At 47.4% G+C, this 24241-nt stretch overlaps 1 protein-coding gene across 2 annotated transcripts in view; it reads right to left on the reverse strand.

Moving 5' to 3' along the window:
- TRIM50 (tripartite motif containing 50) overlaps positions 1-24241 on the reverse strand; it is a 145419-nt gene that overhangs the window by 79220 nt on the left and 41958 nt on the right. Inside the window, exon 3 of one of the 2 annotated variants that reach the window (XM_085649661.1) lies at positions 18601-18696. The exons of the other annotated variant lie outside the window; for it this stretch is intronic. Coding sequence (XP_085505787.1) covers positions 18601-18696 — 96 coding nt within the window. The remainder of the gene's footprint in view (positions 1-18600; positions 18697-24241) is intronic. 2 annotated transcript variants of the gene reach the window in all.

The following is a 24241-nucleotide window of genomic DNA, read 5'->3' on the forward strand; positions in this document are numbered from 1 at the left end:
GATTAGTTCCTGCTCAGAAGGCACCAATGGAATATTGAGAACAGGAAGAGCAGTTCCTATGGGTAGCTAGTTAGGGAGGGGGAGGAAGTGGGGAAGCACAGGTCTTTTCTTCGTAATGCCCTCACACACCCCAAGGGATGTCATGCTTCATCATTTGGGCATTTGCCCCTCGTCAGGCCGGCGCTGCAATGCCTGACGGGCTCCCGAAACCGGGGCTCTTTGTCGGGGATCTTTTGAAGAAGCCGTATGGGTGCGTGTGGGTGTGAGGGCAGGGTAGTGCACGAGGAGTGAGATGTTTTAAAAAAGGTATAGGGCCGTCCTACTTATTTGAGTATTTTATTAATGAGGTAGCTCTAGCCTTGGTAAAAAGAAGTGTAGAAGCCCTAATAAGGAGTGATGGTCCGTAAGGGCTAGTCATGTGAGGGTGTGGTCAACATGTTTCGTGCCCCAGCTGCCCCAAAAAGGGTCAATGGCACTTCGTCAGGACCAAAAAATAGAACGTTTAAAGGTGAGTGCACTACCGTTTTAGCACTAGTTGCTTGGAACGGTAGGGGGTGATTAATAAGGAACTGGTACTGAGATGAGGATAGACCTGTGGTAGAAGGGAGAAACAACAAAAAAAGGGAGGGGGGGAAGAGAAGGTAACAATAACCAGCGATAAAACCAGCCATCGGCATATAGAGTGAATATACTGGACATCCGAGCGCCTCAGTGAAGAAAAAGAGTACACAGGTATACTCTTAGTGTACTCTAGGTATTTGACCAGTGGGTGGTGGAGAGACGGCGTAGATCCGTCATGGACCTTCTAATAGTAGGGTGTCAGACGTAGAGATCGTTCCGACGGTACCGTGCAACGTGGACGGACTATAGAAGGTCTCGAGTGACTATGTCGCATACCAGTTTGTATATTCAAAAAAGTACTGTGTGATGCTATAAAGTAATCCTGTGCTGTGCGCGTGTGAATCCATCAACCGGTATCCAAAGACAGGCAGGCATATTTAGGAATAAAATCGATAAAACTAGTGACAAAATGTCCACGTGGAACGAAAGAGAGGTATTAATTACAACGATAGTTTGTGGGACAGGGAAGGCTGAGGTTGTTCGTGAACTAGTTCGCATACTAGTGTGAAGGCATGCCACAAAACGCGCTGATTTTAGGACATACTACACCGTAAACGAAGCACAATTAGGTAAAAGACTCACCCCTCACGACCTAGTTCCGGACAGACGGGGATGACATCAGAGCACAATAGTTGCTCCGATTTCTATGGGGAGGTCAACCACAGATGGGAGGAACAGATAGGAGAAAAAGGGGGTCAAAATTACATTCGCATACTGACAAGACTGTCGAACGGGCTTACCAACGGGATCCAGACATCAGGTCACGGTACTCACGTAGGTAGACTGGCAACTTGCTGGCGTCCTACCCTCGCTCTGGGCCCCGTGCAGGATACTTCCCGGGTGCATCTTAAATAGCGTTGTTGAAAGACGTCCCTCGACGTAGTGGCCATATTGGAATGGGCTCTACTAGCGCTCATGTCATGTGACATCCGGCGCGTATGGAAGTAAACGGCGGCCATAACAGAACGGGGCGACTACAGTTGTGGGATAGTAACTAAGTCAATAGGGTTAAAAAGGGGGCGGGGGGGGGGGAGGGGGGGGGCGGCGGGAAGGGTCGAGGGGTGAGAGTGATTGCAACAATTCACCGTGTAAATTGACACGTATAGTTATTTATGATACCTCTTTTGGAAAAGAATATTTGTAATTATTTTTACAAAAATATTTTCCTTTTCTGTTGATGTGATCCCTGTGGGTATTAGAAACCCTAGGGCACAACCCAAGATGAACAGGGGGTAGGAGGAGTGGGGGTGGGGGGGGGGGGGAGGTTGATGCGGACAAAACTTCAGGGTGGCATAGGAAGGGCTTGTTTTAGTGATTCATTTCAGCCCAAGGTATGTCATCGTTCAGGCCCCTCGTGTGTGACGCAAGCTTGAACACCCAGCATTGTTCCTTTCTAAAGAGGGCTTCTTTGGTGATAACTGGGAAGGCCTCTAAAATAGTCCAATTTAGCTCATTTGGTGTATGAGTATGTGCCGCGTAGTGAGAACACATCTTAGTGTTAGTTTTTTTGCAACGTACATTGCTTCTGTGTTCGGTGAGTCTTGTCTTTACTGGGCGTGTGGTCATCCCAATGTATTGCAACGAACACGGGCATGTGATTAGATAAATGCAATTGCGTGTGTTGCAATTTGTGTGTTTCTTCTGGGTCCAAATCCAGTTGGTAGTTAATTGGACTGTTTTGCTAACTCGGGTAAGTGGGCAAACCACACATTGGCCACAGGGGTAATGCCCGCTTACCGGAGGCAAGTTCCACAAGGTATTAGAGACTATAGGGGCCGGTGGTTTGGGTCTAGTGTTAATTAGGAGATCCTTGATGTTGGCTGTGCGTTTGAATGCAAATCTCGGTTTTCTTAGAGACAGATCACCCGAGTCTAGTATTCGCCAATGTTTATTGATGACCCTTTTTAAAAAGTTAGACTCTGAAGTAAAGGTGGTCACACATGTGATGAGGTCTGATTCTGGTTTTGTCTGAGATTCGAGAAGGGTTGACCTATTGGTGTTGCGTGCTCGTTTTTGTGCATTGTTGATAATACGGGCCGGATATTGTCTCAGAGTTAGATTCCTACCAAGTTCAGATGCTTGCTTATTGTAGTCATCTATCTTGCTACAGTTCCTACGGATGCGTAAGAACTGCCCATAGGGGAGATTGTCTTTTAGTGCCTTGGGGTGAAAACTATTATATAGTAGAGGACAATGGCTGTCGGTGGGTTTTTTATAAGTTATCGTCTCCAAGGTACCCATGTTTTTGATGATCATCAGATCGAGGAATGGTAGTTCCTGTTGGGAACAGGTTGCAGTAAATTTGAGGAAAGGGTTCAGACCGTTCACCCATGACAGAAAGTTCGGGATAATATCCATGCTGCCTTTCCAAAAGATTAAAATATCATCAATGTAACGTCTCCAAAGGAGAACGTTACTCAAGAATGGATTAGTGTCCGTGAGCACATGTTTGCCCTCAAAGTCTGACATGTAGAGACATGCCAGGCTCGGGGCGAAGGTGCTGCCCATCGAAGTTCCTTGGGTCTGATGGAACAGTTGATCCTCAAATAAAAAGAAATTCTCAGTAAGAGCAATATTGGCACATTCCATAATAAAGCTCACGGGGGTTGGTGAATCCCAATTGGTATTGAGCAGGATCGTCTCCACCACCTCAAGAGTGTTAAGCTGAGGGATATTGGTGTAAAGGGCCTCAGCCCTGAAGTAAAGGTGGTCACACATGTGATGAGGTCTGATTCTGGTTTTGTCTGAGATTCGAGAAGGGTTGACCTATTGGTGTTGCGTGCTCGTTTTTGTGCATTGTTGATAATACGGGCCGGATATTGTCTCAGAGTTAGATTCCTACCAAGTTCAGATGCTTGCTTATTGTAGTCATCTATCTTGCTTGGTATTGAGCAGGATCGTCTCCACCACCTCAAGAGTGTTAAGCTGAGGGATATTGGTGTAAAGGGCCTCAGCCTTTACACCAATATCCCTTGGAGACGATAACTTATAAAAAACCCACCGACAGCCATTGTCCTCTACTATATAATAGTTTTCACCCCAAGGCACTAAAAGACACTCTCCCCTATGGGCAGTTCTTACGCATCCGTAGGAACTGTAGCAAGATAGATGACTACAATAAGCAAGCATCTGAACTTGGTAGGAATCTAACTCTGAGACAATATCCGGCCCGTATTATCAACAATGCACAAAAACGAGCACGCAACACCAATAGGTCAACCCTTCTCGAATCTCAGACAAAACCAGAATCAGACCTCATCACATGTGTGACCACCTTTACTTCAGAGTCTAACTTGTTAAAAAGGGTCATCAATAAACATTGGCGAATACTAGACTCGGGTGATCTGTCTCTAAGAAAACCGAGATTTGCATTCAAACGCACAGCCAACATCAAGCATCTCCTAATTAACACTAGACCCAAACCACCGGCCCCTATAGTCTCTAATACCTTGTGGAACTTGCCTCCGGTAAGCGGGCATTACCCCTGTGGCCAATGTGTGGTTTGCCCACTTACCCGAGTTAGCAAAACAGTCCAATTAACTACCAACTGGATTTGGACCCAGAAGAAACACACAAATTGCAACACACGCAATTGCATTTATCTAATCACATGCCCGTGTTCGTTGCAATACATTGGGATGACCACACGCCCAGTAAAGACAAGACTCACCGAACACAGAAGCAATGTACGTTGCAAAAAAACTAACACTAAGATGTGTTCTCACTACGCGGCACATACTCATACACCAAATGAGCTAAATTGGACTATTTTAGAGGCCTTCCCAGTTATGTTATGTTATGTTATGTTACTGATTTTTGTACCGCGCACAGCTGCCCCAGCAAAGGGGCGTCCTGGCGCCAAAAAAGGTGAACACAACAACACAGAATGCAGCGGGGTTACTTAAATTTTATTAAAAAGAAACGTTTTAATGACACCTCTGAACCTGGTTAAATCTTCCACAGCACGGATGTCGTAGGGAAGAGCGTTCCAGAGCTTGGCAGCTACTACTCGAAAGGAGCGGCCACCCGTCCTGTTCAACAGAAAACGGGGAACAACAGCTAAGTTCTGGCCCAAGGATCTCAAAGAGCGAGAAGGGATGTACGGAGTAAGGAGATTCGTAAGAATAGGAGGGGCCAAGCCTTTCAAAATTTTGAAGGCCAGGCAAAGCACCTTAAACTCAATACGCCGCGCAACAGGCAGCCAGTGGAGAGTATGCAGTACTCCGGACACTGAGCAACGTTTGGGCAACCCAAATATTGCTCTTGCGGCGGCATTCTGCACACGTTGTAGCCGCAAGAGTTCAGCCTTGTTCGTGCCTGCAAGCAGAGCACTAGCATAGTCTATCCTAGATAAGACCGAGGCCTGGACCACCAGCTGTCTCGTGCTGGCATCAAAGAATTTGAGCACCGGCCTAATGCTCCTGATAATGCCGAAACAAGAGGCAGCTACCTTCTTCGTATGGCAGGTGAAACTAAGTGCAGGGTCCAGCCAGACCCCGAGGTTCTTTAACTCCATAGCAGGAGAAGGGGTCATACCTAACTCGGGGGGCCACCAGCTATCATTCCAACATCCAGGAAGCTTACCAAACACCATCACCTCTGTCTTCTTAGTGTTCTATTGGAAACAGTTCTGATTCATCCAATTGGCCACCGAGCGCAACCCCTCACAGAAGTTGAGGGCATCCATAGCTGAGTCCCCACTTAGTGTGACCGCCAGCTGCGTGTCATCCGCATAGGAAACCATTGTCAGGCCCCAGCTTTTGACTACAGCAGCCAGTGGCCTCACGTAAAGATTAAAAAGAGTGGGGCTCAGAGATGAGCCCTGAGGAACCCCCAACGTGAGCGGGTGAGAGGTGGACTTACCGGGTGGTATCGCAACCTGGAAGGATCTGTTGGAAAGAAAGGAGCGAAACCAGCCTAATGCCAACCCCCTAACCCCAGCTTCCTCTAGCTGCCGCATCAAGATGTCATGGGACACCGTATCAAAGGCGGCACTCAGGTCTAACAAAAGGAGTGCCGCTGTTTGTCCGGTGTCCAGCACGGAGCGCAGGTGTTCAGCCATATATAGCAGGGCAGTCTCCGTGCTGTGGGCTTTACGGAAACCATTTTGCGTGGGGTCCAAGATGTTAGCTTTATCAAGATGGTCCGCCAGGATCCCATTCACGTGGGTTTCGATGACTTTAGCAGCCCACGGCAGCAAGGAGATGGGGCGGTAGTTCTCAGGTTTAGTGGGGTCGAGGGTAGGCTTTTTCAGGATGGGAGTGACTACCGCTTGCTTCCACTTGGTAGGTACAGTCCCTGAACCAAGGGACATATTGATAAGGGAAAGCAAGGGAGCACGACATGTATCCTGCATGTTTTTAAATAAGGCCGGTTTGAGGGGGTCTGCCGGGGAGCCAGATTTAATTTTTTGGCTCAAGAGATCAAAGCCCTCCTCCGATAGGGGGGCTAGACAGTCCAGGATCCTATCCTTGAACTCAGGACAGTCAACTGGCTTCGAGCAATGCACGGCAGTAGGGAAGGTTTGATAGATAGCTTGCACCTTCTGAACAAAGAACAAGGCCAGGCGCTCACAATGGGAGTCTGTGCATATTTCAGCCGCAGGGGTCCTCTTAGTTATGAGGTCCTTTAGGACCTTGAAGATTAATTTGGAGGGGTTCGGGCTGTTCCGAAACTCCTGCGCATAGAAAGCGGCACGTGTACGACACACCGCTCTGTGATATGACTTGGATATAGTGAGGTAGCAGATCTTAAGCGCGGGATCATATGCTTTCCTCCATCGCCTTTCCGCTTGCCTACATTCTCTCTTGAGAGACGCCAGTGTCTCATCATACCACGGGCTATGAGCCTTGGTCCGGCATTTGGAAAGTACACAGGGAATAAGAGAGTCCAAGGCCGTGCCAATCCAAGTGCAGAATGCATCATACCCACCGTCCACGTCAGCAAAGAAGGGTAGGGGTATTTTTCCTAATAAAAGGTAAAAATCATCAAGCTTTAATTTACACCACTGGCGGGACAGAGATGTTTTATTCAGTGCCACGAAAAGAGGATCTGCCACAGGGAGAACTGCTTTCACCAGCATATGATCTGTCCAAGCCAGCTGGACAGGGTGGCATAAAGTAATCTCCTCTAAGGAGGTAAAAAACGGGTCCAGTATGTGACCACCAGAATGGGAGGGGGACATCACTCTCTGTGTAAGCTGCAAAGCTTCCAGATCTGCTAGACAGCTCCTAATGGAAGATTGGGAAGGACAGTCAAAATGCAAATTGAGGTCACCGACCACATTAAAATTAGCACAGCCGAGAGCTTCTATACTAATGACGTCCGGGAGAGCAGCCCTAAATGCCGCATCGCAGCCCGGAGGCCGATATATTAAAAGACCTGAGAAGCTAAAGCAATGAGACAGAGAGATTCTGAAACGAGCACATTCACAACCTGGAAGTTTTAATTCTTTCCATTCACAAGGAAATCGCCGTTTCACCGCCATTGCAATCCCACCACCTCTCGAACCGCGATTGAGCGTTACCACGGTATAATCAGGGGGGAAGGCAAGGTTTAAAATCGCAGTGTCATCGTCTTGTAGCCATGTCTCAGTCATAAACAGCACATCAGGGGAGTCATTGGTGACCATGTCAAAGATCTCCGCCTGATGTTTAACCAGAGATCTGACATTTAGGCTATATATGCTGGCCGCATTCCCCTCCAACGCGCTGATCTGCCGAGATGAAATATGGCTGGAGCGAATGCGAGATGGGGGCGGCAGGTGCCAGCAGCAACAAGTGCACCGATAAGGACCCCTTAGTGGTGCTACAGGCGGAAGTGGACAGACGAAGCAAAGGTCACGTACGGCCAGTAAATCAGCTCTACCGTACCTGAAAGACGGAGGGGCCATAGTGAAAATGTAAGAGTCTGCCGCACCCCGCACTTCCTTAGCGCTGACGGGCGCAGACGGGCAGGACTCTGGCTTGACTCAGGCTTGACTCAGGCGCGAGTCAGGCGCTACCGCTGCGCGTCACCGCTGCGCGCCAATGCGAGCTTTAAATAGGCAAAGAGGCGGAACAGCGGCGCTGGAGCGCTAACCCCAGAGCCCAGGATGTGCAAATAGCCCTCAGCAAGATGGCGGCGGCGCGTCACGTGACCCCGTGAGCCCGAACCCGCAAAGTGCGGTGTTAAAAACAATTATGGTGCGAGCAAGGGCCAGGGGGGGGCGCAGCTTTCCTAAAAGCAGGGACAACAAACCAAAATGAAATAAGATCCAAAACCAGGGATATTTAAAAGTTCCTTAAGCAGGCCACGACAATGCGCGCAGCGCGAAGCCCTCACCAAAGAAGCCCTCTTTAGAAAGGAACAATGCTGGGTGTTCAAGCTTGCGTCACACACGAGGGGCCTGAACGATGACATACCTTGGGCTGAAATGAATCACTAAAACAAGCCCTTCCTATGCCACCCTGAAGTTTTGTCCGCATCAACCTACCCCCCCCCCCCCCCCCCCCCTCACACCCACTCCTCCTACCCCCTGTTCATCTTGGGTTGTGCCCTAGGGTTTCTAATACCCCCAGGGATCACATCAACAGAAAAGGAAAATATTTTAGTAAAAATAATTACAAATATTCTTTTCCAAGAGAGGTATCATAAATAACTATACGTGTCAATTTACACGGTGAATTGTTGCAATCACTCTCACCCCTCGACCCTTCCCGCCGCCCCCCCCTCCCCCCCGCCCCGCCCCCTTTTTAACCCTATTGACTTAGTTACTATCCCACAACTGTAGTCGCCCCGTTCTGTTATGGCCGCCGTTTACTTCCATACGCGCCGGATGTCACATGACATGAGCGCTAGTAGAGCCCATTCCAATATGGCCACTACGTCGAGGGACGTCTTTCAACAACGCTATTTAAGATGCACCCGGGAAGTATCCTGCACGGGGCCCAGAGCGAGGGTAGGACGCCAGCAAGTTGCCAGTCTACCTACGTGAGTACCGTGACCTGATGTCTGGATCCCGTTGGTAAGCCCGTTCGACAGTCTTGTCAGTATGCGAATGTAATTTTGACCCCCTTTTTCTCCTATCTGTTCCTCCCATCTGTGGTTGGCCTCCCCATAGAAATCGGAGCAACTATTGTGCTCTGATGTCATCCCCGTCTGTCCGGAACTAGGTCGTGAGGGGTGAGTCTTTTACCTAATTGTGCTTCGTTTACGGTGTAGTATGTCCTAAAATCAGCGCGTTTTGTGGCATGCCTTCACACTAGTATGCGAACTAGTTCACGAACAACCTCAGCCTTCCCTGTCCCACAAACTATCGTTGTAATTAATACCTCTCTTTCGTTCCACGTGGACATTTTGTCACTAGTTTTATCGATTTTATTCCTAAATATGCCTGCCTGTCTTTGGATACCGGTTGATGGATTCACACGCGCACAGCACAGGATTACTTTATAGCATCACACAGTACTTTTTTGAATATACAAACTGGTATGCGACATAGTCACTCGAGACCTTCTATAGTCCGTCCACGTTGCACGGTACCGTCGGAACGATCTCTACGTCTGACACCCTACTATTAGAAGGTCCATGACGGATCCACGCCGTCTCTCCACCACCCACTGGTCAAATACCTAGAGTACACTAAGAGTATACCTGTGTACTCTTTTTCTTCACTGAGGCGCTCGGATGTCCAGTATATTCACTCTATATGCCGATGGCTGGTTTTATCGCTGGTTATTGTTACCTTCTCTTCCCCCCCTCCCTTTTTTTGTTGTTTCTCCCTTCTACCACAGGTCTATCCTCATCTCAGTACCAGTTCCTTATTAATCACCCCCTACCGTTCCAAGCAACTAGTGCTAAAACGGTAGTGCACTCACCTTTAAACGTTCTATTTTTTGGTCCTGACGAAGTGCCATTGACCCTTTTTGGGGCAGCTGGGGCACGAAACATGTTGACCACACCCTCACATGACTAGCCCTTACGGACCATCACTCCTAATTAGGGCTTCTACACTACTTTTTACCAAGGCTAGAGCTACCTCATTAATAAAATACTCAAATAAGTAGGACGGCCCTATACCTTTTTTAAAACATCTCACTCCTCGTGCACTACCCTGCCCTCACACCCACACGCACCCATACGGCTTCTTCAAAAGATCCCCGACAAAGAGCCCCGGTTTCGGGAGCCCGTCAGGCATTGCAGCGCCGGCCTGACGAGGGGCAAATGCCCAAATGATGAAGCATGACATCCCTTGGGGTGTGTGAGGGCATTACGAAGAAAAGACCTGTGCTTCCCCACTTCCTCCCCCTCCCTAACTAGCTACCCATAGGAACTGCTCTTCCTGTTCTCAATATTCCATTGGTGCCTTCTGAGCAGGACCTAATCAAAACTAGGCTCCTTGTCCCTCCCTGAATAAAAAAGTTAAGCGCGGCGGCTCAGCCGTGGGACTTTCGTTCTTTTTCTCTTGCTACCAGTAGTAGCCAGTTCTCTTACGCCACCATGGATAATAACCAAGGTCTCTCCTTTGATGAGGAATGCGTCTCAGAAATTCTGAGTGGACCCTCGTTACTGGATCCAGATGGAGGAGCTTCTACCAGCAGCTCTGCCGGCGATTGGACAACCATCACAAACATGAAAAGGCAACTCATGAAAATTATCATGCATGGAGCCATCATGACGGAATACCTGCGTGCCAATATAGCACCCAATGGGTTGATCGTCACCAACACCCCGAGGATTTTTCTAGAGGATAAACAATTTAAGGAAGAATGGTCCCTGGTGGCATGGAAATGCACCAGGGATCTATTGGTACTTATTATCAAGACCGCTAAAAGGCTGGTAGATGAACTTCTACAGAAAATCACCTTAGCGGAAGGTAACATCAAAGCCAGTATTGCTAACGCCGCCTTCAAGGCCAAGCTGGCCGAGATCACGAAAGAGATCAATGACAATAAAGACTACCTGATGAGACAAAAAGTTACGAAACTTCAAAAGGACATCACGCGGTTCAGCAAGGAAAAGGTATATCCTTATTTAAAAGATGATTTTGTGCCTTCTGGAGATGATTACCTATCCGACGAAAGTACTAACTCTCGCCGTCGTACAAATTCCTCAGGAAGTAACTCCAGTTCCGAGGCGCAAGGTCCCTACTATCAGAACGAATATCCTAGAAGACCGACCAATACCATGTACGGATATGGTCAACAATCTTATCAAGGACCTGGACCATTCCAAGGACCATCCCCCTATCAGGGACCCATTCCATTTCATGGACCACCGATGTGGCAATATCCACAAGGACCACCACCCCTGTTTCCTCCCTACCAACCACAACCTTTTTTAGGCAGAGGCTGGGGCAAGGGGCGAGGCAGAAGAAGAAGAGGCGGACAAAACCAGCAGAAACAAGTACAATGGCAGGATCAGGCTCAGCAACCACCACCACATATGGAATTACGGAGCCACCAGGAGAAGAGAAACTAATTGTCAACTTGTCAGAACATTCTCTTACTGACACAGAAACTAACGTCCTGAAAAGGGGCCTAGGATTTGTTCCTACCCCCAAAGTGGATGTCTTTCGCACTAATCTTGAAGTTCAAAATCTCTTCAGAAAAATCCGCCTCAAGGCCTATTTTGGCAACCAACCCAACCTACCTCCAACGGATACGGGTCTACGTAAACCTTCGACCTTTACACCCACCTCAAGTATGGTGCCTCCAGAAGTCTTGACCTTTGAGAAAGCAGTACTCAAAGAAATTTCTGATAAACTTCAATCTCGGAAATTTTCCAACGTCACTCAAGCTGAGACATTAGCTATAAAAACCTTGGCTAATGACGCCTCTATTACTATCAAGGAAGCTGACAAAGGTGGTGCTATAGTTATTATGGCCAACACAGACTACCGTACGGAATGTCTACGCCAACTACAAAATACTAATTACTATACACCACTCACTACAGACCCTACACCACGCCTCTCCACCAAAATCAACTCCATGGTCACGGCGGCACTCCACCAAGGATGGATTTCAAAAAACGAAGCAGACTTTTTAGTCAATACCAACCCTAGACTACCCTATTTTTACACCTTGCCAAATATTCACAAAGGGGTCTCCCCACCTCCCGGGAGACCCATTGTGTCCGGCATAGGGTCCCTCTTGGAACCTCTATCCAAATTTTGCGATTACTTTTTCCGCCCATTGGTGAAAACCACTACTACATTTCTCCAAGATACCAGAGATGTTCTAAAACTGATTGAACTTACTAACCAGGAGGGCCCACATCCAGACGTACTTCTCACTCTGGATGTGGAGGCCCTTTACACCAATATCCCTCAGCTTAACACTCTTGAGGTGGTGGAGACGATCCTGCTCAATACCAATTGGGATTCACCAACCCCCGTGAGCTTTATTATGGAATGTGCCAATATTGCTCTTACTGAGAATTTCTTTTTATTTGAGGATCAACTGTTCCATCAGACCCAAGGAACTTCGATGGGCAGCACCTTCGCCCCGAGCCTGGCATGTCTCTACATGTCAGACTTTGAGGGTGTCAAGAATTCCTGTCATACAAGGGAAACACGCCCTTATGTAAACAGGAGAGCTGTTACATAACTCAAGGGAAACACGCCCTTATGTAAACAGGAGAGCTGTTACATAACTCAAGGGAAACACGCCCTTATGTAAACAGGAGAGCTGTTACATAACTCAAGGGAAACACGCCCTTATGTAAACAGGAGAGCTGTTACATAACTCAAGGAAAACACGCCCTATAAAGGGAGGAACCGGGAGGTACAAGGCTGTCGGATATTGTGTTTACACCGACGTACCTGCTTCGTGAAGAGCAGTGTTCCGGAGTGGTGCTCCAGTAAGGCAAGAACGGAGGTAGGTCGAGTCGTTACTCCCTGGGCCGTGTCTTGCCCCATCGTCACCTGTGAAGGACCCGGAAGCTCTACCGGTCAACCATTGAGCTTCGCTTTTTGACTCGGCTGAGTCCAAGCGCAGTGGCGCTTTTGCTGGTTGGAGTCGTAACTCCCAGCCCGACCAGAGACACAGGGACTGCCAGCTGTAACGCACACCAGGAGGTGTTTGCCGCGTTACAGACTCGGAAGTCCACAGGATCGATCGAGCGGCTGCTCTCGGTTCAGTCTTCTTGCTTGTGATTGGGGTATCGGTGACGCATCACCAGGAGGTGACTCCGCGTCCCGGTGCAGTCTGAGGAAGAGGTTGAGCGGCTGCTCCCTTCAGGTAGAGACCCCGGCTGGGTGTTTCCCTGACTCCTCGATTCTCCCCAACACTCTTCGTGCCCCTCACAGCCTACCGATTGGCATTGTCGGCCATTTCATTTCTGCCCTCTGTTGGCATACGCCGGGATCGGCGTATATGCAGAGGACGGTTGGGACCATCCGTGCTGTGGGCTGGTAACGTACTTAGCCTGGAGGATTCCAGTGACTATAACTTTTGTTTGTTCTTTGTATTTTATTTGCCTTCATTAAAAGAACTAACCCTTCACAAGTGGTTGCGTCCTCATTGTCGTGTCTGTTAAACGATCCTGAGACGTTCAGGGCGTTACAGAGGGCAAACATGTGCTCACGGACACTAATCCATTCTTGAGTAACGTTCTCCTTTGGAGACGTTACATTGATGATATTTTAATCTTTTGGAAAGGCAGCATGGATATTATCCCGAACTTTCTGTCATGGGTGAACGGTCTGAACCCTTTCCTCAAATTTACTGCAACCTGTTCCCAACAGGAACTACCATTCCTCGATCTGATGATCATCAAAAACATGGGTACCTTGGAGACGATAACTTATAAAAAACCCACCGACAGCCATTGTCCTCTACTATATAATAGTTTTCACCCCAAGGCACTAAAAGACACTCTCCCCTATGGGCAGTTCTTACGCATCCGTAGGAACTGTAGCAAGATAGATGACTACAATAAGCAAGCATCTGAACTTGGTAGGAATCTAACTCTGAGACAATATCCGGCCCGTATTATCAACAATGCACAAAAACGAGCACGCAACACCAATAGGTCAACCCTTCTCGAATCTCAGACAAAACCAGAATCAGACCTCATCACATGTGTGACCACCTTTACTTCAGAGTCTAACTTGTTAAAAAGGGTCATCAATAAACATTGGCGAATACTAGACTCGGGTGATCTGTCTCTAAGAAAACCGAGATTTGCATTCAAACGCACAGCCAACATCAAGGATCTCCTAATTAACACTAGACCCAAACCACCGGCCCCTATAGTCTCTAATACCTTGTGGAACTTGCCTCCGGTAAGCGGGCATTACCCCTGTGGCCAATGTGTGGTTTGCCCACTTACCCGAGTTAGCAAAACAGTCCAATTAACTACCAACTGGATTTGGACCCAGAAGAAACACACAAATTGCAACACACGCAATTGCATTTATCTAATCACATGCCCGTGTTCGTTGCAATACATTGGGATGACCACACGCCCAGTAAAGACAAGACTCACCGAACACAGAAGCAATGTACGTTGCAAAAAAACTAACACTAAGATGTGTTCTCACTACGCGGCACATAATCATACACCAAATGAGCTAAATTGGACTATTTTAGAGGCCTTCCCAGTTATCACCAAAGAAGCCCTCTTTAGAAAGGAACAATGCTGGGTGTTCAAGCTTGCGTCACACACGAGGGGCCTGAACGATGACATACCTTGGGCTGAAATGAATCACTAAAACAAGCCCTTCCTATGCCACCCTGAAGTTTTGTCCGCATCAACCTACCCACCCCCCCCCCCCCCCACTCCTCCTACCCCCTGTTCATCTTGGGTTGTGCCCTAGGGTTTCTAATACCCCCAGGGATCACATCAACAGAAAAGGAAAATATTTTAGTAAAAATAATTACAAATATTCTTTTCCAAGAGAGGTATCATAAATAACTATACGTGCCAACATACACGGTGAATTGTTGCAATCACTCTCACCCCTCGACCTTTCCCGCCCAGGGATCACACCAACTGAAAAGGAAAATATTTTTGTAAAAATAATTACAAATATTCTTTTCCAAAAGAGGTATCATAAATAACTATACGTGTCAATTTACACGGTGAATTGTTGCAATCACTCTCACCCCTCGACCCTTCCCGCCGCCCCCCCCCCGCCCCCTTTTTAACCCTATTGACTTAGTTACTATCCCACAACTGTAGTCGCCCCGTTCTGTTATGGCCGCCGTTTACTTCCATACGCGCCGGATGTCACATGACATGAGCGCTAGTAGAGCCCATTCCAATATGGCCACTACGTCGAGGGACGTCTTTCAACAACGCTATTTAAGATGCACCCGGGAAGTATCCTGCACGGGGCCCAGAGCGAGGGTAGGACGCCAGCAAGTTGCCAGTCTACCTACGTGAGTACTGTGACCTGATGTCTGGATCCCGTTGGTAAGCCCGTTCGACAGTCTTGTCAGTATGCGAATGTAATTTTGACCCCCTTTTTCTCCTATCTGTTCCTCCCATCTGTGGTTGGCCTCCCCATAGAAATCGGAGCAACTATTGTGCTCTGATGTCATCCCCGTCTGTCCAGAACTAGGTCGTGAGGGGTGAGTCTTTTACCTAATTGTGCTTCGTTTACGGTGTAGTATGTCCTAAAATCAGTGCGTTTTGTGGCATGCCTTCACACTAGTATGCGAACTAGTTCACGAACAACCTCAGCCTTCCCTGTCCCACAAACTATCGTTGTAATTAATACCTCTCTTTCGTTCCACGTGGACATTTTGTCACTAGTTTTATCGATTTTATTCCTAAATATGCCTGCCTGTCTTTGGATACCGGTTGATGGATTCACACGCGCACAGCACAGGATTACTTTATAGCATCACACAGTACTTTTTTGAATATACAAACTGGTATGCGACATAGTCACTCGAGACGTTCTATAGTCCGTCCACGTTGCACGGTACCGTCGGAACGATCTCTACGTCTGACACCCTACTATTAGAAGGTCCATGACGGATCTACGCCGTCTCTCCACCACCCAGTGGTCAAATACCTAGAGTACACTAAGAGTATACCTGTGTACTCTTTTTCTTCACTGAGGCGCTCGGATGTCCAGTATATTCACTCTATATGCCGATGGCTGGTTTTATCGCTGGTTATTGTTACCTTCTCTTCCCCCCCTCCCTTTTTTTGTTGTTTCTCCCTTCTACCACAGGTCTATCCTCATCTCAGTACCAGTTCCTTATTAATCACCCCCTACCGTTCCAAGCAACTAGTGCTAAAACGGTAGTGCACTCACCTTTAAACGTTCTATTTTTTGGTCCTGACGAAGTGCTATTGACCCTTTTTGGGGCAGCTGGGGCACGAAACATGTTGACCACACCCTCACATGACTAGCCCTTACGGACCATCACTCCTAATTAGGGCTTCTACACTACTTTTTACCAAGGCTAGAGCTACCTCATTAATAAAATACTCAAATAAGTAGGACGGCCCTATACCTTTTTTAAAACATCTCACTCCTCGTGCACTACCCTGCCCTCACACCCACACGCACCCATACGGCTTCTTCAAAAGATCCCCGACAAAGAGCCCCGGTTTCGGGAGCCCGTCAGGCATTGCAGCGCCGGCCTGACGAGGGGCAAATGCCCAAATGATGAAGCATGACATCCCTTGGGGTGTGTGAGGGCATTACGAAGAAAAGACCTGTGCTTCCCCACTTCCTAGCCTCTCTCTCTCTCACACCTTACTTTTCTTCTCATTCCTATCCTGCTTGTGGTTTTGAGTGAGTACATTCTAACATTTGGAGGGAAGCATTGAATAAAGGTAAACACAAATCTCAACTAAAGCTAGAGACATGGCTCATAGAGAACAAATTCCACTGTAAATATTTGTACTGTGGCAAGCCAGTCATGACTAATGTGTTTTCCTACTTGTTATCTTTACATCAAGGACAACGGCAATGTCACGTACACAACAGCAAACGGCTCTGCGTCCCCAGGCCTTGTCATGGTTTTCCGCATGCTGCTCCAACACTGTGACTCACTTCCATTTGCTGTTTATCACATTGTATTGTATTGCAAAATGTATATAAGACTACCTCTATGAAGTCCATAGATGATTTGCAAACAGAAAAGGAGACACATAAACAAAGTCTTGCAAGAATTTAAATCAGGATTTGTTTATGGCAAACGATCCAACGCTCAAAACAAACAAGGTCCACGTGTTACAGCAAGGACGCCTTGATTGTGATTAGGGACGTGTTCTTGCATGTCAATAATCTCTCCTGTATTTTTTTATTATAACATCTAGTAACTAATTGATCTCTAAGGAGTTGGTCAGTGAATTTCCCAAATTCACACTTGGCCGCTAAAACTCGTTATGATGCTACAAACAGGTCAATTGCTTCAGTGGCACTGTGCTCTCTAGAAAATAATTCATGTCTCCCGACAACCAAGTTAGGTGGCATGGATAATTGTTTTTGTAATCTTTTGACAGCTTCTTCATATTCATCAATAGCTTTTTCATCGTAATCAGGTGTGAATGTTGGAAGATGCTCAAAAATTTCTTAACCTTACATGCCTAACAAATGTTTCCACTACCATTTTTCCAGTCTGGTTTGAATTTAAAACGATTAATGGCTCCAAGAAAAACGTTGAAAGCACTGAACCACTCTCTCCATGCAATTGGCGGTTCTCCAGGTGAGTGTAGAAAAGGCAGTGGAGAATTTATGGCTTGCATGACCCAAAATAAAATCACAACCTTAATAGAGATCTTTGATACTTACTTCTGGAGTAAATTCGATTTCCCAACTTAAAATGGCCACTAGCCACAGTAAATCCATTTTAAGATGGCTGCCAAAACCACTGGAATTTTTTTTGCAGGAATTTGTTGTAACATTGTACTCAAGACTGGATTTCGACAGGCGATGATGGCTGTATCTCTTTGATTCCTTGACAAAGCAACTCACAATGCCCTACCGTGTTCACCCCCTCGCCTGCCAGCCTTCAACTCTACATAATGAACCTTGGAACTTTTGAGTTCGTTAGCCCCGAAGTTCTATAACCCAAAAGTGAAGACACAACATATGGTCATGCTCGTTTTGACCTTCTGCAAGGCGGAACTTTGTGTATGCTGCCAGTGCAGGAGAGGACTAAATAGAAATGCTCCATCCCAGGGCTTCCATATCGCATTAGTCCGGGGGAATCACCAAGTAATCAGTTCTGGACTTTCAATTAACAAACAGATGGTGACAGGCATGCATTTAGCGATATAGCAACACTACTCCAACCGGTTCAGTCCAGTCTGTCCGCACATTAGTCTAATTCTGTGTATTACAGTTCCACCCTGCAGTTGACATTGAGTACCAGTGCTGCGCCCAGCATGAACATATTTTCAAATGGGTCCCCTAAACAAGGAACGATTCTGTATGGTCATGATCTTGGCAGCAACTCCAGACAAAAAAACAAAAAGACTGACAATTCTTGAACCCTCCTGGTCTCCTGCTCACCATCGGAGCCAAAGCATGAAGCAATGGCAGAGTGCATGAACTCGAGCTAACCAGTCAGGTACAGTTATGCCCTTACTGACTGTTTCCAGTCCCCCACCTTAATTTATAACACTTTACGAGAAGCTGCACTTAAATGTGGGTTGGATGTCAGTTGGCGGCTTGCAAGACTTCAGTATATCCCCTTCAACATGAACCCCTTCAACTCATTCATGTCCTCTGGTATTGATGGTGGCAAAGCACACATCTTTGCCTGAATATATAGCAAACAAAGGACAACTCTGGTTCATAGTTAACATCTTTGCCTACCCGTATGGACAAAATCTCTCACCAACATAGAACTGTTAAAACCCAAGCCGATAAGTAACACCCTGAAATACAACCTCTCAATAAATAGTACAACTACCAAAGAACAAAACAATCAGCACCAGATCAGCCACTAATCAGGCCCAAAAGAATATTTAGCAAAACCTCTAAGAACAAAGTATTCACTAAGGGACACAAACGGCACTCACCGCAATCCGGGTTTTGTTGTTTATGAGGCGGCTGACCTGCTCTTCCAGGTTAATCTTCTGTGTCTTCACTTCTCTTATCAATAGGGAGAGTTCCTCCTGGAAAGGCACAACAAACCCTTGTCAAAAGCCCAAATATGCACACAGACACATTCAGACAGACATAGACACACTTCATTCTATTTCTCATTCACACTCTCTTGGTCTCTCTACCTCCCAATTTCTTCCTCTTCCCCTTCTGTTGAACTGCCAAACTCTCCTGGTTGTAACAGTATATATATCTACTGAGTCACCTACAATTTACCATTAAGCCAGCTAATACTGTGCCAAAACTAAGACCAACTACACAACCACTCAATGGGACACAATAGACAGCCCACACCGCAATGGTTGGCTACCATTGAACAACACCCATTCCAACCAACAATACTCACTACACAACATCTTTAAAATTACAGTTATAATTTGCCTTTGTGAGAGAGAAAAATGCTCATAAGAGCCCATAAAGCCTGCATAACGACACATCCAGGGTACCAAAGTTTTAAGGCTGACAAAGTGCTACCAATACAACATTAAAAATCCTACCACCAGTACCACATTAATATACAGAATCATTCAGGTAATCTTCGCTTAAACATACCACATCATTGTGAGCACAAAATTACTTAGTAGCTATTTACTTGGCTATCAATTAGGGCTGGGCGGACTTTGCGTAGCAACACTGTAGGAGAGTAGGATCTGCACTTATGATGTCCCCACTTTTTTTTCTGATGTTAACACTGGTTTCTGGCTATAGTCTGGCTGGGTCCCTGCTAATCAGGGCCCCAGTCTCTCTGTTCTCTCTAAACGACTTTGAGTGCATATTAGAGGCACTAGTGATTGGTTACTGTAGTGCCTTATGAGCCCCTAGAATATGGTACTTTAGGTATCAAGGGCATAGGTACTTTACAGGCCTACCAGGGGCTGAAGCATGTATTATGCCACCCCTGGGGAGCAACTAAATCTGACACCTCAGGCCTGCTACTGTAGCCTGGGTGAGGTAGTGTTAGCACTCCTCACAGAGGTATAGGTTCCTATATCTCACCATACACACACATATAAACCTATCAGTCACCCCTAAGGCAGGCCCTATCAATCCTGAGGGCAGGGTGCTTGGTTTACATTGTGAGGGGGTGCCTCTGCCTGAGCAGGGCCCCTCTGCAGCTGGCAGGGTCTATTCCCTGTGGCTGTTTGTGGATGCGGTTAAACCATATACTCTTAAGTGCATTATAACATCGCCGGAAAATGCTAACTTTGGAATGACTGCATCAAAACATGTCGTGTTTGGTGTCAAACAACTTGGAATCATACCCCCACACCAGTAACTGGTGTGGGAGTATGATCCCACCCTTCTAGAGGGGACGACATGTACCCACTGTGGAAACACGGTAGAAATCTGAAAGAGCCCTGGCATCACAAAATGGATGCCACCAGCACAGACACTGGGCTGCCCTCCTGCTGCTGACTGAAACTTGCAGTGGAGGAGACCCAACAATAGGCATCCTGTCACAGGGAGGTGTCACCACCTTCCAGACAGGATTTAGTGTATTGGAGCTGAGTGGGTGCACTCTTAGAGTGCTTTGAAGTCCTGCACTGGGGAGCAGCAGGCTCCTCTTTGCATATGCCAGCTCAAACCGGTTCAGGGGCTACCAGCCCCTGCTCTGGCGCGAAACTGGACAAAGGGAAGTGGGTGTAAACACCCACCCCCCTGACCCTCCTAGAGGAGGGGTCATAGAGATAGTCCCTCCCTTTCTTTTACTATAAGATAGGTACACCTTGCCATTGCAAGTTAGATAACCCTGGACGACGCTTTACAAGAAGAATCCTGGTCCTTCGACGTTCCACTACCTTTGGAAGACGGAAGAATCTCCCTTGGAGTCAAGGAGCGACTCCCCTGCTTGGCAGGCACCAAAACTTTGAATCAACGGTCGCAAACTTTCCCGCTCCCGCCGGAGTCCGAAGTCCCTGCAGCCCCGGAAGTGGATTTCCTGACTTCGACGGCCATTGTGAGTCCCCAGCAGAGCTGAGGCGAGTGAACCCCACGAGTGACGATGAACCGCAATACCTGGGTACCGTGCACTATTGTTAAGTGCAACCCCTTCATGACGTTCTACGAACTTGTGCTTTGGACTGCGTGTGGCCCAAGCCTCCAGCTGGTTGTGCACCGAAAACCAGAGGCCTACCCCGTCCCGAATGACCGTGGGCTCCTGTAAGGCATTTCCTCACGAGGCATCTTCGCGATCCCTTGCCCGTTGGCTTGTGGGTCCCCCGAAGACTTTCTTATCGAACCAAAGGGCTCCCCTGGTTGCTCCAGGCCTGCCCTCACTCATCTTCGCTGGGTGAGTCCCTCAGACCTTGCAGGGCTGCACCATTGACTTTATTCACTTTTCACAAGACTTGCTGTTGCCAAGGCTTGTTGGCTCCAATCCGGTTGCCAACACCTCAGTCAGCTGCAGACGTCGTGGGATACTCCGAATCCAGCTGCTGGTCATCGTCGATCTCTCCTGGACCTCGTGAGCGAAGAGTCAAAACACCCTCAAGCACCTGAAATCACCCGACATCCATGGGCATCCATCTTCCTGGCCCCGGGTCACTGGCAAGTGACTGTGAACACTGTCCCTTCTGCTTTCAGGTCTTCTTCATCTTGAATCCAGCCTTGGATTCCACCGGACACTTCTTCAGTCTTCGCAAACAGCAAATATTCTTTGGCTTCCATAGAAAAGCGACGCGACCCGACACCAAAAGACACCTATGCACCCGGCTTCCCTGGGTGAGGTAACTCGTGCAATCCGGTGCCCGAGTGTGTGTTGGCCCTCAAATTACTTACCTTGTAAGTGGCTTGCTTGTAGACTGCCTCGAAGTACCCTAAAACTTTAAAAATTCAACCGCGACTTGCTCCATTGTAATCAATAGGGAACCCGCGGCTCTGTTCTCACCCTCACGCGTCTCCCGTGGGTCTTTTACTTACCTGCCTTTGGTGGATTAGTGAAGCCCCAGCGATTCTACAGGCCCTAGGTCTTGTCCCCTTGCAAGTCGAGTTACCTAAACCTCTTTTTTATTATATGGTCTGATACGCCCCTAGTGAAACGTTGATATTTGAATGTGTTCCTGGCTTCTAATCTCATAAAGAGATTAGTAGAGTGTGTCTAGAAATAAATACATATATATTTGATATATATACCTGTGTTGTGTCCTTTAATTTGGTAATTCAAGAGATTAGAAGGTAAAACAAAGCTGCTTTACATTCCTCTGAGACTTTTGCCTGAAGGCTGCTCTCTACAGCTACCACTAGGATAGCTTTCTTTAAAAGGCTGTCTTAAACCTATCTACCATAAGAGTCGAATTGAACTGGTGCAAGGTGGCCACTATACCTAGTGACCAGCATATGGCAGGCTAACTTCTCACATTGGTGGGCAGCGTGTGGGATTCCATCTTGCCATTGTTTTACCAGAAAATCTCTATTTGAATTACTAACTGAAAACCACTTAAGGTACTCAAGGTACATATAAAGTCAAGCTTAGTATCAATAGGTTCTACTGAACGTAGAGCTGTTTGTGTAGGGATAGCACACCCTTGCTACAGCTCAAGCTAGAATCAGTAGGCCACAAACTAGTGTAGGTAGTACAACACTGCACAACACTAGAATGTCCTCAAGGGATGGAGCCAGTGGGTCCAACCGACCTCAGTATAAGGACATGACCTTCTTTGACTTGAAGGCCATGTGTGTTGCAAGACACCTGGTGTTAGGACAGAGTCCCTCCACACAACACCTGATAAATTTGCTAACAGCAGATGATCTTAGACTAGCTCTATGAGCTAGTGGAACTGGATCGGGGGTGGGTCAGCCATAGTCTCTGGGTCAGATGATGAAAATCAAGATGACCTGGAGTCTGTGATTGAAGGGTCAGACCCACAAGGGTCTGAACAGGACAGAGGAATTCTCCCTAAGAGAGCTGACAGAGTAGAAGAGAGGCCTAGGTCCCCTTCAAGGGAATCTAACCACTCATATCCCTCTGACAGAGGATCTGTTCATCAGAGGAACTCATACTTTAATAGAGAGACCTCCTCTGAAAGAAGGTACAAGATGCTCCAGTATGAGAAAGCTAGGCTTGCCCTCAGAACCAAGCAATTGGCCTTAGATATAGAAGCCTTTGAGCTCCAGAGAGCTTCTAAGAAAGAAGGGTAAGAAGCCCCTGGTGGCAGCAACAGTGTCCCTAGAGGCAGAGATTACATTCCAGACCATGGGAACCTGTCCAAGGTTGTTCCTCCCCAGAGTGGGGATGATATCCACAAATGGATAACTGCTATGGAGAGGGCCTGTAAAGTACAACAATTCCCCCCAGAAACAGTGGGCAGCAATCTTGTGGCTCTCCTTTTCTGCTAAAGGTAGAGACAAGCTCCTCACTGTTAGAGAAGAGGATGCTGATAATTATGAAGTCCTGAAGAGTGCACTGATAGATGGGTTTGGCTTAACCACTGAGTAGTACAGGTTGAAGTTCAGAGATAGCCAGAAAGCACAGACTCAGGACTGGACTGACTTTGTTGATTGTGCAACCAAGGCTCTGGAGGTTTGGCTGGTTGGTAGTAGAGTTACTGATTTTAAGGGATTGTATAATCTTATAATGAGAGAACAGATCCTTAATAATTGCCAAAACCAGTTGTTGCATCAGTACCTCGTGGACCCTGATCTGACCTCTCCCCAAGAATTGGGAAAGAAGGCAGACAAATGGGTCAGAACCAGGGTGAGGCAGAACACCCAGAACCAAGGGGGTGACACCAAGAAGCAAGATCCTAAAGGCTCAGAGAAAGGTGGGGATAAGTCAAAAGACCAGAAGTCTTCACAAGGGCCCCAAAAATCTGCATCTGGTGGGGATTCACAGTCTACAAAGGGAAAAGGCCAAAAGAAGCCCTGGTGCAAATTCTGTAAACAGAAAGGGCACTGGACTTCTGATTGTACCAAGTCCAAAAACCAAACCACCACCACTCCTGCCCCTAAGGCAACTGTTCCCCCTAGTGCAGCTACGGGTGGAGGTGGTAATCAGAATAAGGGTGTAGTAGGGTTGACCCTGGGTTCTGAAGTGGACTCTGGCCTAGTCAGAGTACCCACTCAGGCATTGCTGGTTTGTGAGGCAGACATTGATATGTCCTTCCTAGTGAGCCCCAGTAATCTGGGCAAATACAAACAGCAGCCTGTAATTAATGGCAAACAGGCTTTGGCATTCAGGGACACAGGTGCTAGTGTCACCATGGTGGCAGAGAATCTGGTGGACACTGCACAGATCATCCTGGGTGAAATGTACCAGGTAACCAATGCAAGCAATGTCAGGACTAACCATAGTCTGGCAGTTGTGAATTTCTCCTGGGGAGGGGTAACTGGCCTCAAGAAGGTAGTAGTCAGTGCAGACCTCCCTGTCGAATGTCTATTGGGAAATGATCTGGAGACTTCAGCCTGGTCTGAAGTAGAGTTATGGACTCATGCTGAGATGTTGGGCATACCTGCAGAGGTATTTGCTGTGATCAAGTCACAGGCCAAGATGCATAAAACTGAACCAGCTCTGGTTCCTGAAACTATGGACCAGATGCTACCCAAGAGGAGGAGCAGTAG

The sequence above is a fragment of the Triturus cristatus genome, chromosome 3_2, assembly GCF_964204655.1.
Source record: "Triturus cristatus chromosome 3_2, aTriCri1.1, whole genome shotgun sequence".
Taxonomy (NCBI): Eukaryota; Metazoa; Chordata; class Amphibia; order Caudata; family Salamandridae; genus Triturus; species Triturus cristatus.